Source organism: Cygnus olor, chromosome 20 (assembly GCF_009769625.2).
Source record: "Cygnus olor isolate bCygOlo1 chromosome 20, bCygOlo1.pri.v2, whole genome shotgun sequence".
NCBI lineage: Eukaryota > Metazoa > Chordata > Aves > Anseriformes > Anatidae > Cygnus > Cygnus olor.
The window spans coordinates 3,557,649-3,571,293 of NC_049188.1; the positions used below are offsets into that span (position 1 = coordinate 3,557,649).

The window sequence follows — 13,645 nt, forward strand, 5'->3', positions numbered from 1 at the left end:
GGCTTATTTCTCTTTTTTATACTCTGAGATTCACAATCAATTGCTCTTAAAAAATAAAATAGTCATTTGCTTCTGAAAGAAATCAGAAAACTATTTTATACTCCTCCCTTGTATAACAAGAAAATATACTATTCTACTCCCATACATCACATAGTAAAAGTGATTGTAAGTGCTGGTTTACCAAACAATAAAGCAAACAGAGAAGAAAACAAACAATTAGGACAGAAGGTGCAGAGAGGAACTCTGCTTTCCAGAGTACATCCATTCATGTAGTAGGGTTTTGTCACCCTGAGGTTCTCTCTTAGCTAGTCTATAAAAGGTGACAGGCTCTTGGGTTCACCCAGATCATAAGTGGTGGCAGCAGGAGGCAGTGTAGTTACTCGGGCTGGCAGCTTGCTGCTTTTTGGGTAATTTTCTTGCCTCTCTGTGCAGTTCCTATTACCTCTGTTCCTCTTGCTGTGTACAAGCAGCTTGGCTGCTTCACAGTGGTACACTGGTGCAAACGCACTATTAGCTGTGGAGGGAGTTAACACTTGCTTAAAAAAACACCAAACTATTCATGAAGTGGAGCAGAAGAAAGCCCTGGTGATTAACTGAGGGGCATCCTGGACTGTCCCTATGCCCTGCACACCCTTCCTACGCCCTGCACAGGCAGGCACAGACCCTGATGCATGCAGCAAGGCTGCATCTAATGCTCCAGGCCCCAGGGAGGGTGGAAGAAGCATACACCTTGCTGCAGCCCTGCAGGGAGAGAGGTGGGGAGCAAGGGCAGAGCACTGTGGAGGGGCTGGCCACAGCCTGAGGAGCAGGGTAAGGTACGATGCAGCAGCACCAGCCAAAAACCTGAACCCTCTCCCCTCTCTTGGCTCCCTTGCCTGAGATGTACACGTGCATGGGAGGGCATGAAGGATGGGGTGCTTGCTCCCTTTTAGTGTAGTATTTTCCCCTATGTTTTTAAATGCATTCAAGGGCTGCTTTTTGTGCATGCTAATTTTCAGACATTCACATGAAGTCACTGTGTGTGCAGGAAACCAGTGGCTTTAAAGGCGTTTCTGTCCTTACTGTGACTACTTAATTTTACGTGGAAGTTTTGAATTGCAAACATAACCTTGATGGTCTGAACAACTATTTATTTAAGTGATGGGCTGAAATCTTGCATCGTTGGTTGTGATGGGTACTAAAATATGTGTATTCTTTATTAAAAACTAATTATCTTTTCCTATTAACAGCCTTTCTTTATAAAAACAGAAATACTAATTTTAATAAGGGTTGTTATTCAGCTTTGCTATAAGTAGTATGTGTCCAGCCTAGACTTCTGTTCTCATTCCAGAAACACTTCCTATGTGTATACCAAAAATGGTTCCACTTCTGCACTGCTTTATGAGGTCAACAGCCAAATGGTCCTAACAGCTTCTGGCCTGATTACATCTATACCTACCTAAAATTGTTACACACAGAGCTACAATGGAAACCAGCACAATCCTGCATGCTAAAGTCCAGAATTCAGCACCAGTATAATATGATATGGTAAGCCATATTTTAATAATGGGGAGCTTCTGACCTTTACTATAGTACAGAAACACAACAGCACTTCATTTCAGCAGCGACTATCTCAGCTCTACACGTGCAGAAACTGAGCCCCAGGTAGCGACTTTCCCCACGTCACATACTGGCAGAAATGGGCCTGTGTCTTGGGACAGGGAACTCTGTGTTATGATCCAAGGAACAGACTTAAATGGCAACATGGGTCCAGCTTCTGTTTGGTAGTATTGCATGGTTCCAGCCCAGACTTGATGTTCCTGTTACTGACTTAGTTGTGCAGACCCTTGATCTAAGTGAACTGGTTTCCCTCTAATGGACTGAACAACTTTATAGAAGCTCTCACTGAATAATTCTTCCAGTATGGAATACAAACACACAGCTAAATCAAGACGCTCAAAATCCAACCTTTCAGCTTCTAGCTATTTGAATATGGATCCATGAATATGTAAAGGGGCAGCAGCCAGATTTTCTGTCCCTTCCCCTGTTCGTCTCTCCTGAGCTGTCACAGCTGCTGCTTTGGCTCCCCTCTCTTAGCCTGGAACATGTGGGAGCAGGGATTCAGGGGTCCCTTAGCATGGAACTGTTGCAAGTAGGACTCGCTTCTCATTCCCTTGTTCACTCCCATCCCCTTATCCTTGTTAAAAAGAAAGCCACAGCAATTTCCTTCATATTCACAGAAGATAAAGCTGGCCTCCTGTAACAGTGCAGAGCTTCTCCAACAAGGACTGGGGTTTGTCACAAACAAGGAGAGCCAGTGAAACTACAAATATTTAAGTTCCCTTTTCATTATTGACTCCTGAGAATTAGGTTTAAGGATAATTCCTAACCTCTGAACTTTTGCATTAATGCTTCATTTTGTTGACAGTAAATGCTACAGCAGAGAGAGCCTATCAGAAAAGCAGTTTGGGAAATATGGCAAATCTTTGGTCTCTGAGATGAAATGACTAATTGTTTGGTTGCTTTTTGTTTCTTTTTGGCCAGCTTAACGAGGAATTTCTTAATGGGAATCAGAAATTCATGTGCCTTTAAAGCCAAAAATTTGGCTCCTAGACCACAGCACTGGTATTTCCCCTACAAACGTAAATAGTGGCACGAGGTGGGAAATGAAGCATTGTTTTGAATTTGTTTTGCTTTATTATTTCTAGCACCCACTTGCTGTTTTCCAGAGGATGCCCAAGCACTCGAGGAAAATTTCTGGCACTAGTTGCTTAACCAAATCTTAGAGCCATTGTAAAAGTATTTGAGGTGACAGACTAGCCTCTGCAGAATAGTCCTATGGAGGGTCGTGAGGAGGAAATGCTCGTGTTGTTATAGGAGTCACCCTCAAAACACATCTGCCTGGGCAGAGACTGGCTACGCAGTGAGTGTTGACCAGTTTGCTGGTAACTGGAGTTACTGACCATCTTTACATTAATGGTGTACTGTAGCTCACAGTACATCCTGCAAATGAAGGAGAGATAAAACCCACCTTTACTAACAGTACCTTCCTATGTCCCTGAACAAACGTACACCACAATCAGGACAGCCAACTTCCAAGCTTAAATCAGGTCCAGTCCCAGCACTGCAGTTCCTTTGCTGATTTAGTCCTACTTGCAGCCCAGCCACAGCTACTTACTAAACATGAGCACAAGAGCGAGGTGCATTCACCTCAAGGTGTGCACTAAACTGGAGAGAGTCTAAATTATGGGAGACATCTGAACATTACAAAGGGAGTGGGGAGCTCACGGAAGAATGCCCTTTCTCTGGAAGCCTGACTTTTTCTCCAGGGTCTGTGCTCTCCCTCCTTCCCCACACTCCTGCAGCATCAAGCTGACATAGCATAAATTTGGCTTGTGGAGGTCAAGTGCAGGACATAAGACTCTTGGGGAATGGCACTCTGAGTGCTTTACAGACACACTCTTCTGCATTTGAAACTCTAACTCAGTTCAGACACTGGCCTTGTATATTAAAGATCTCAAGTACATCTTCATAAAGATAAATGATTAACTGACACCCCAGTAAGAGTAGGCTGGGAGTGTGCTTGGGGATGGACATGCATTATACCTAACCATTGTTCCAAAGGGAACAGCTGCTGTAGAGTATCAGCCACCTGCTTTAAAAATACTGACAAGGGAGAATTAGCACTGACAATACACATACCATGATATGCGTGTAAACAAAGCATGATGTCACTGGCATAGCAGTATTGCACTACCAGGCCCTAGGTAAAGCAATTCAGCCAGCTGGATTTTGGTATTTTAAAAACCTGTGAATCTCCTAGGCAAGGCTGAATTTAGGATACTGAGCAAAATCTGGAGCCCCTAGGTATTTCTGTCAAAAGTTCTGGGCCTTTCTGTAACAACCACCAGCATACCCAGTGCACTGAAACTCTCTCCTCTGTCCCATTGCTCAGCCTCAGGTGACAGGCAGTCATCCATCCCCTGGGACTCGTCCTGTGGTGCCCCTCCAGGGCCTGATAGCAGGGCACTGAGATGAGGAGAGTTGTGGACGTATTCATGGCTGGTAGGGTTGCACAGGCAGCTCCAGATCTCAAACATTTAAATAAAAACTGTTTATCTAAATATATATATTTATATATATGTCTTCAGCAGAGATAAAGCATCTTACGACGTATTTAAATAAAAAATAATAATCTGAATTGAGCCTTCAGTGTTAAAGAAAAGGTGATGTACAGAACAGGTCCCCAACTAGTGCAGTCTCTGGGTGCGGGAGTGCTGGCAGAACAGCAGCATTTGCTAGGACGGAGGTTGTCCTATAAACGATGTGGACTTCATCGGCTACAACTAAAACCATATACACAATCTACAGTCACTCACTTGGGTAGCGCGTTGTGGGGCCGGCGGAGAGTTGCTTGCGATGCTCAGAGGAACCTGGGAATGTCCTTACGCTTCAGCAGCGCTGCGTTCCAGGCTGCCCTGCTCATCTCCTGCTGCCTGGCCCTGCAGGCGGAGCGCCGCGATGGGTTTGGTGCTGGAGAACCCTCCTGGGGTGGCGTGGAGCTGAAGGAGCCGCCAGTTCCAGTATGGAAGGGCTTCAAGCTGGAGATTGTGGTGGTGGAAGCAGGAGTCCACACGTGGTTTCCTTCACTGGCAACTACAAACGAGAAAAGGTGGTTAGTAGGCTTGTCATGAGTGGTAGCTGGTAATGGTGAAGCACAAAGATGCTGTGATCCAGACAAACTCTGCCCCAGACTTACACTCCTGCCTGTGCTATTTAAGGGCGTCAGCTGTGTCTTGTTCACCTCGGTGTTACAGGTACAGCTGCTGTGGGTTGAAACAGTACAGAGGAGAGCAGGGCTGAGTTTTGCTAGGCTGCTTTTAACCCCACCAGTTCATCCAAGAAGAGACTGCCTCTCACCTTCAATTGTCATTTTCAAAACTGCTTCCCTGGAGAGCCCAGTTCAGGGGTGGGGGCAGCCCAGCATGCACATCCCCAGCGCGGAGCCCCACTGTCAGCCCTGCTGCTAACAAAGTGGAGCAGGCACTGCCTTCAGCCCAACACTGGTGGTATGCACTGGCTTTAAAGAGCAGCAGCAGCATCTCTTCTGACTGGTGTGATACCACTTGTGCATGCTGTGGATTACTGAAGCAGCCAGCCGCTTTCCTAGGTTATATGGAAAGGATAACCAGCTCTCTCGCTGCAGGATTTCCTGTGAGAGGTTCTGTGCTCCATATTATGCAGGAAATTGTCCCTGACCTTAAAAATCAGTGACTGCTGGCTTATGGAAAAATTCCCTATAAGGATAGCCTGGTTTCTCTCAACTTATATAAAGTTGGACCAAAAGAGAAAAAAAAGAAAGTACAGTGAAAAAAACCTGTGTGCACAGGACCCAAGTATTCAGTTCTGTAAGGCAAGTCGCAGCAACACCAACTGATACTTGCTCCCCAATTTTTGAGTCTTTGTGTGTTTTTTTTTTAAAAACTTTGTCTAAAAGCTGCTGATAAATGACAGTGTATGATTACACATCCAGCCCAGAGACTGCAATGTACAGGCAGGCCTACTTTATCCTTAGCCTCTACCAAAACATCCTCCCCTCTGTGGAAATAACACATCTGCTATACTAGAGATTGTAATAAATCGTTTTCCCCAAAAGGCTCTTAAGCGTGTTACCAAGTTCTGATTTTATGATTACTCTTTCAATGCATTTAATTCATAGAAAAGAAATCTCCTCTTCAAAAAAACAAATCGCTGTAATTAATTTTGGCTACAGTAAAATGCTGGGAAGTGTTTATCAATTGTTACAGCTCTGAGCTGCGATGCTGTGACTGCTGGTGAGCGATAAGAACAGCATGAACACAAGGGAGGAGAAGGAGTGGGAGTGGGACTGTCCCGCTGGCTCCCTGCCAGGGTCTCAGATCCGTCACCCTTGATCGAGGGTTGCAGTGGGGACAGTCCTAGCAGCAACGCACACGTTCTTGTGCTGCCAGGAAGCATTTTTCAGCAGAAATGTTTGGATTTGGAATCTGCTAGAAATGGTTATGTGATAGTGAGCAGATGTTAGACCAAAAGCAAAGCAGCAGCAAGTTTTGAGAATGCAAGATGCATTCGGGCAAAGCCGAAATTCTGGCTTTGGACAATCACACCTTTGGGTGTTCAAATTGATAGGGGTTGCATGGCCTTATCTGCTCCAAGAGGGGAGCACAAGGTTTCTGGACCTTTTTTCTCAGTGCTACAAAGGATATTTGAGTTTTGACCCCTGGTTTTTGTGTTCTTGCTTTGCTCTGATTTGGGTCCAAGGTAGCAAAGGCGCAGATCATGGCTGTCAAAAGTTAACCAGTTTCCAAGTGATATGGAAAGAAATGAGTTGGTAGGGGTTTGGAGTGGATGGATAGCTTGAAACCAGTTGTGGGTTTGGGTCACTCACCGTCTCAGACTTTCACGGAGGCTGGTGGCATCACGAGGTGATTCACCCTGGTGGAGGAAGAACAAGAGCGACATGAGCGAGCTGCAACTAGCCAAGAAGTAGACTTCCAAAAACATACCAGCCTCTTAAATCTAGGTTCCCACTGCTTAACAGTTTCTAAAGAGATAGCACGTTATACTACAGGGCAGGAGAGTTATTAAAGCTGAAACCCTTTCACAGTGGTGTCTGATAGCAGTTCTGACAATTGCTGGAACATGCCAAGTAATATTGCTGACACTAATTGACAAGGACTTGGGAAGGCCCCGGAGGCATTCAGACGTAGCAATTGTTTCCCGAAGCCAGTGACAAGGATGTGCATACAATGGCTGTTGGACGGTGTCCTTCAGACATGACAGCATAAATGTAAACAGTCACCACTGATAAAAATTAAATTAAAAAGAAAGCTGCCTTTCAATTTTCAGCTCCTGAAGACCTGCTGCTGTTCCAGACAACTGCTCCCAAGTGATTGATGGGGTCCGGCGAGGACTGCAGCATCACCAGGGAGAAGCTGTTGCTTCCTCCTACTGAGGGCAGCAAGGGAGACGGATCCTGTTTGCTCTGTGAGGTACCCAGGGAAAAAAGCAGGAGTAGTTTCACAAGGTTTATCCCTTAGACCTGCTCCTTCTTGTTGCAGCACACACCCTGTGCAATTCAACCTTCCTCAGCAACAGCTCTGACCTGGAGCTGCCACCAGCGCTCCTGCAGCAGCAAATGTCCCCTCCTCTCTGTCTTTTTAAACACCACTCATGCCTTCCCAGCTTGTGGTTGCTTAGGGACAGGAACAATCTCCTTTGATAATGTTAAGCCCAGCAGGGCTCTAATGTGGACTGTAAGAAGGACAAGTCACCCTCGGACTGTAATAAACTTGGGACTTGCTTTCTGTCTTGGGTGGTCACTGACATTGGTGGGAACTGCCGGGTTCTGGATAACCGTGCTGGAAAACCCTGACCTCACTTAAGGGTCTGGGTTTAAGGAGACATGTTTGAGTGCTTTTACCCAAATGCACTCTAGCTGTACTTGGCCAAGAGGAGAACAAATGAGTCACAAAGCAGGAGTCTTCTCGTACCACTTGGCTGCTAACTTAGAATAACAAACTAAACCTGTGGTATTGAATACCTGAAAGGATTGCAGCAGGATTTTGCAATCACATGCAAAGGCACAACTTCTTTCTGAATCAGTGAAAAACCTGGGCAGGTTTACAGGCAAGCTCACAGCAAGCATCTCTGCCTGAGTGCCTACCAGGTAAGAACTTCTCAGTGAAGCATCATTTTCCTTTGGAAAATGCCGATTCATTGAAACTCATCTGTGGCTCCTTAGACTTCACACCTGGCCCGAGACACCCTTTTATGCTGAAAAGGGATGGTGCTGGGTTAAGACCTGTTCCGGGATGAAGATGAACCAGTGGTTAGAGGTCACCTTCCAAGAAATATCTGCAGCAGAAATTGGCCCAGCTCAGCCTAGAGAACTTTGCACCAACCTCGCAGGAAGTTTTCTCCAAGACGCAAAGAAGCCTCTGTGCCTTTTCTGCATTTGAAGGCTCTGAACTGAGATGTTTTTGATGCAGGAGCTGCCCTACGTTTCTTTGTAGAATTACCATTCTTTGTAGCCCTACTGCACTGGACAGTCTATTGAACATCTTAACCATGCTTTAATTATCAGAACACATCAGAGAGATGAAACATTACCTTGTGATGCTACAGTCAGAAGCAGGAAGTAAACTATGACATTTTATGAAGCTATCATAGAATACTAAAACTCCAGCTGTTTGCTCAATAATGTTGTTGGAAAGCAATGTCCCTTGCCAAGGTACTCATTCCACATTTTTACAAGATACTGAGTATAAACGGAAGACATTTGTTTTGACGCTACATCATCTCTCGTGTAGAGGACCCCCCTGCATTGCTGACAGGTGAACACACAAGGCCTTGCTTCTTGTATCACGTATGTTTCAGCCTCCTATGGAATAAAACATACCTCCCGTGTAAGTACTTCTGCTACCCTCAAGTCATGAGAATGACTTGTCCCTTGCATTTTAACGCATTTCTCTCAATTTCTGCTTTATCTCTCTTTTACAGAAGGGAACGGAGGCCTAGAGGGGCTGTTCCTGAAATGCACTGAGAAGATTTCACAGGAAATTAGACCATGTCTTTGAGAACCTGCTGGGGACAGAATGAACTTTCAGGAATCACAAAGGAAGCTAGCAGGCAGAAGAGAGAACTGAAATAATCTCCCAAATTTCAGGGCAGTCTTCATTCTCAAACACTGTGCTGTAGACAACGGTCACTGACTTGTGCACAGCCTGGTTTCAACAAAGCCCAGCTGATGGGTGGCAGCAGGTCAGCTCTGAATTTATTTTTTTTTAAGCAAAAAATACTACTAATAAATTTCAGATTCTCTTAGGTGGTAAAATGTCTTGCATGGACTTAAGCTAACAAGATTCAAGAGCATATAAATCCTCATTTAAGTCCCACTTGTCTTTCTAATAATGATAATCCCACACTGAATGGGTTATCGCTTCCGATTTGGGGATATCTGCTGACTAAACATTGTTTCCCAAATTGTTCTATTTTCTCTGCATTGTTTTCTCAAGATTGTGAATGTTTTCATTCCTTGAAGAGAGCAGGGTGGGAACCACTCTGTTATTTCCTGAGGGGGAGGAAACTAGCCCAAATTGCCTTTCAAGAACAGAAGCTGTACAACTTTTTTTGGTTGTTTTTATGGGCTCCTCTAGCAGTTAAAAATGAGACTGACTCCTTCTGACCCCATCATTTCCTCCCCTGTCAAACCCAAATAGTTCTCCTAGATGCTATCAAACCATTTCCATGTAATGTGACAGCATCCATAATTCTGAAGCATTTATATGACTGTCTGTTTAATATTAAACTACATGCTTTAGGGCTGTTAAATATTTATACTGTGTAAAATGCATCTAATTTCACAGCACCTCAGCCGGTGAGAGAATTGCATAAGAAAAAGAAGATGAATTTAAGATAACAGATGAGTCACCAGAACCCTTTACAGGTCAGCTATACTCTAGCTTCAGTTTCAGAAACTGTGCAGAGATGGTTCTCCAAGTGCTCTGTCTCTTCCAGCGTAGCTGCTCACCAGTCCAACAGATACTGGAGCTTACGGTTTGTACTGGCAGAGTACAACTGTACACTGCTACACAGTTCCTGGCAAAATCTGGGCCTTCCAAAGCCTTTGAAAGAGGCTTTGCTGCTCACATCCAATCTCTGAATGCTTTGCTCCACCCTGTGCCAGCATGAACAAAACCTAGATCGCTCTACCTACCTGCAGTTCTGACTGTTCCAGCAATGTGGGGTGAAGTTGTGAGAAGCCACGGGGGGAATATATGTCCCACTGACTTTCATAAGATACAGCCTGCCGATTGTTTGAGCTCTATGACTTTATCATTTCTGTTCATGAGCTTAACCTCAGGCAGGTAACGGGATGTCAAGAAGAACACGCTTGCAGGCTAGTACATGGGGCACCATCGTGCACGAGACTCCTAGAGAGAGGCTGTGCTTAAATAAAACTTTTGTGAATGCTTTGGGCACCCTTTAATGTTCAGTTTCATACATAACCTAAACAACACACGTATTTTAGTATCCTGTAGATTGCCAAAAAGCCTCGCTCTCTTGTTATCTAAACAAGTCAGGCTCTGGCTTCTGTAACAGAGAAGCATATTAGGAAATAACACCCTAATTTTTACAGCCTGCTGTACTTAACATCACTGAACTTTTACAACCAACAATAAAATGCTTTAGTGGGGTCCTTCTAGCCTGCAAATAACTCATTATTTGACTAACAAGAGCTCATTCAGTAGACAAGAGTACCGGGGTTACAGGGGCAGCTACATCACTGTATGTAGCAGCAGCCCTGCCGGTGACTAAGGCTCCTTCTTCCTCCATCTCACAGGAGAGAACTGTGTGTTCCTGGAGTACCGCGACGTGCTCTAAGTGTCTGGCTAAAGCGGTGCTTCAGGAGGGATACGAATGTAGGAGTCACAAATGGCACCCTTCAGCAGAGTCCTCCCTGGCTGAATTTTCTCAGACAGTGCTGGGGGTAAACTTTGGTTTAATGAACAGCTTTTGAAAGCTGCCTGGGAAGCGCTTACTGGGGAGCAGGGCTGATGGCAGTGGCCTTAGCAGAAAGAAGGGTAAGACCTGCTTACAAAAGCTGAACAAACTCAGATGGCAAACACAAGGCCTCGGTGAGGTTGTTGATGAACCCTGGAAGTGCCCAAGCTTGGGCAGCAGCCAGTTGTCCCTCCCGTAAGTCCTATAAGGCCAAGGAACATTTCCAGAAGGCCTTGTGAACACACTGCAACCAGAAATGTTAGGTGATGAAGTGTTTACATGGACAGACACCCTTGAAAAGTAGAGATGTTAAGGACTTAAATCTATGAAAAACATGAAATTTCTTTTCCAAATACTGCAGGTAATTAAAGAGTCTCTTTGCATCAGAGCTTTAGCGCCAATGACACGCATGCCAGCCGTGTGTTGGTGATGATTAGCAGCCCAGCCAGGTGCAGCAATCTGCAAATCCAGCTACTGAAGCTCATCAGTAGCATTCAAATCTAACATTGCTGCCTGAACCTGTGCGAGAAAAATCGAGGCGAAGCATCATCATTTGCAGCTCCACACCTGTATGACTTTCAGACGTGGCAGTGAATTTTATCAATTGATAAACGAACACGGGAAGTCACTTGCACACACAGTTAGCTCACACCATTGTTATCACTGCATTCCTGCAGAGAACTGACTAAATAGCTATGGAGTAGGAGAGCTTGGGCAGCCTTCCTCATTGGGTTTCTTGATCTTCAGATGCACACAACTTCAGGTCCATCAGGTAAAGTAAAATCCTAGGGTAGAAGTAATGTGGTCACTGTGGTCTCTGACCCCGAGAAGAGGACAAGTGTAGCTGCAGCCTGAAGAAAGAGGTCTCTAAGGCAAAGGAGCATAAAGGGGGCTTAGGCACAGGCAGAGTTGTCTTGCTGTACAATAATCACCTGCTACTTTACCAGCTGTGGTTCAGAAAGGCAGGGACATTAGGAAGGTACGTTTCACATCGCTCACTTCATCCACCAGCTTGTTACTGCAGGGATCAATTGCATGAAGTAAATCCTTGCCGAAGCCAGTTGCCAAAACACGTTAACATTTTTTGTAAACAAAGGAGGGAAATGGACACAAGTCTACAGACCACCTCACTCATATTTTCCACCACTGTCTGCATACTGTCAGCACCCTCAGAAACACAGCTTGCAGTTGGCCTGCCAGCAAAACAAGCACGTAGGGAGCAGAGGACCAGGAAACACCTCGTAAAAAGCACAAATTACCCCACTTATATGTTATCGCACCTCGTTCATACTCTACACAGACTCTACGGCTTTGTCTCACCAGTATTTCACCACGCAGGGATTTATAGCTGCATTTCACTGGGATTTTGTCATACTTCCCTTGAGGACTTTGAGTCAGTCAAACTCCATTGAAAGCACCGAGTTTCATCTAGTAACGCACAGCGCTAACAGGGCTGCACGTATGGGCGCTGACTTCGTGCAAAGATTTTTGGCCCTGAAACGAATCAAAGATGTCCCTGGGTATTCTGCTTGCCCTTATTATTTTGTTCACTGCAGAAGCCAAACCTACTGCCCTAGCTACTGCACAGCGCTTGTTCAGCTTGGCTCTCCACCACATTTGTGTAGGTAACACACTGGTCCCAACAATGCACCTCCTTTTTGCCAGACACGTTACCAACAGCACAACCAGCAGGCTGGAGACTCCAGTTCAAGTATGTACCTTTTAAACCCTTCATTACACAGAGCTTTTAATCAAGCAGTGCAGAATACACATGCACAAGGCATTACTTTCCTCCAGTAACAAAGGATTGTTGCAATTTTCACCTGCAAAAGGAAGGGGCTGGAGTTCCCTGCTCTACAACAGAGTTCTGCTGTGACACTGAACAAGCTGCCAGGTGCACTTGTGCCTCCATCTCAGCCCTAAAAAATGTCTGCTTTGCCTTTAACCTTAGTGCAACCTATTATCTCCTGAGCCAGGTGTAAGAACAGCCAAATCAAGGGTTGCTTCCAGACAGTATGTCCTGTTTTAAATGAACTCGAGCTATTTTGATAGTGAAGTCAGTAACTTTGTCCAAGACACACAAGATTAACAACATGCATTACTGCTGAAACTCAGCACTTTGATTTAAAAGGCTTCTAGCATGCTGCATCTGAAAACAAGGACTGAAGGTGAAGATGCATGGAAGGTGAGCAACAGTAATACATCAAGCTAGAAAGATCCCAGCAAGTGGTACAGGGAGAGGACTGGCACAGCTAAAAATAGTCTATGTACTGAGCTTCCTGATGCAGCATGACAGGTTCCTCCAGCCTCCCAGGAAGAGTATGCTGGATGAAGCTGAGGTCAGTTTGCTAAAGAACACTAAGCATAACACTATTTTTTTAACAAAGAAGCAGACACAGGAGTAGTTTACACTGGAGTAGGAAACCACTGCTTAATTTAGCTCTGCTGGCTGCTTCTGCTCACTCACTTCTAGCCAGAGAGGAAGCATGGGGCTTGTGTAAATCTGAAGCACTCCAAACCAAACTCAAATGGGACCTGGTTGTGTGCAGCCCTCCTGGCAGCCGCTGGCATAGAGCTGCCCTTCCCTCTGGAGCCAGAAACGGTATCAGTCTGCACTGAGCAGCAGCTCTCTTGTGGGTTCAGCCTGATGGGGGCTTCATGCTGCTGATGACAGGTGCTCTGCCAGCTGCACTAAAGTAATGAATTGGCTTAAAGCCCCTTCTCTTCTTGCACATCAGTTGGTTTAGTGAACAGAATATGATGATCGTGTACAGCAAATACTTTTTTTTTTCTTTATTTATTTGGTACAGCCCCTCAAAGCTGCACAGACTCTGTTAGTATTTTCTAACTGCTCATTTAATCCAGGTGCTGAATATATTTTTCCCCAGAGGAATAAACACGGTCAGCTTCTATTTTTCCTCTGCTATAGATCTTAACAGAGGAGAAAAATGGTGTAAAGAAAAAATTTTCTTCTATTTTTACAGGCAGCTGCAACAGAACAGATCTGAATAAGAGCAGTTAACAGCACTCATTAGGTACCAAGGTCTTGGATGAAAATGAACTTCAGAGATAACTCTGCCTTACTGCTCTGTGGTGGTACACTAATGGTACTTCTAGAGCT

General features: G+C 45.0%; 1 protein-coding gene across 3 annotated transcripts in view; it reads right to left on the reverse strand.

Annotated features, from left to right (window-relative positions):
• The window catches only part of SPNS2 (sphingolipid transporter 2), a 135,976-nt gene continuing 122,331 nt past the window's right edge, over window positions 1–13,645 (reverse strand). For all 3 annotated transcript variants that reach the window (XR_005813975.1, XR_005813974.1, XM_040532544.1), the window contains 2 exons: window positions 6,407–6,453; window positions 1–4,635 (listed from right to left, as the gene is read on the reverse strand). Coding sequence is in view for 1 of the 3 variants with exons in the window: in XM_040532544.1 (XP_040388478.1) it covers window positions 6,411–6,453 (43 nt within the window). In the remaining 2 variants the exon portion in view is untranslated. The remainder of the gene's footprint in view (window positions 4,636–6,406; window positions 6,454–13,645) is intronic.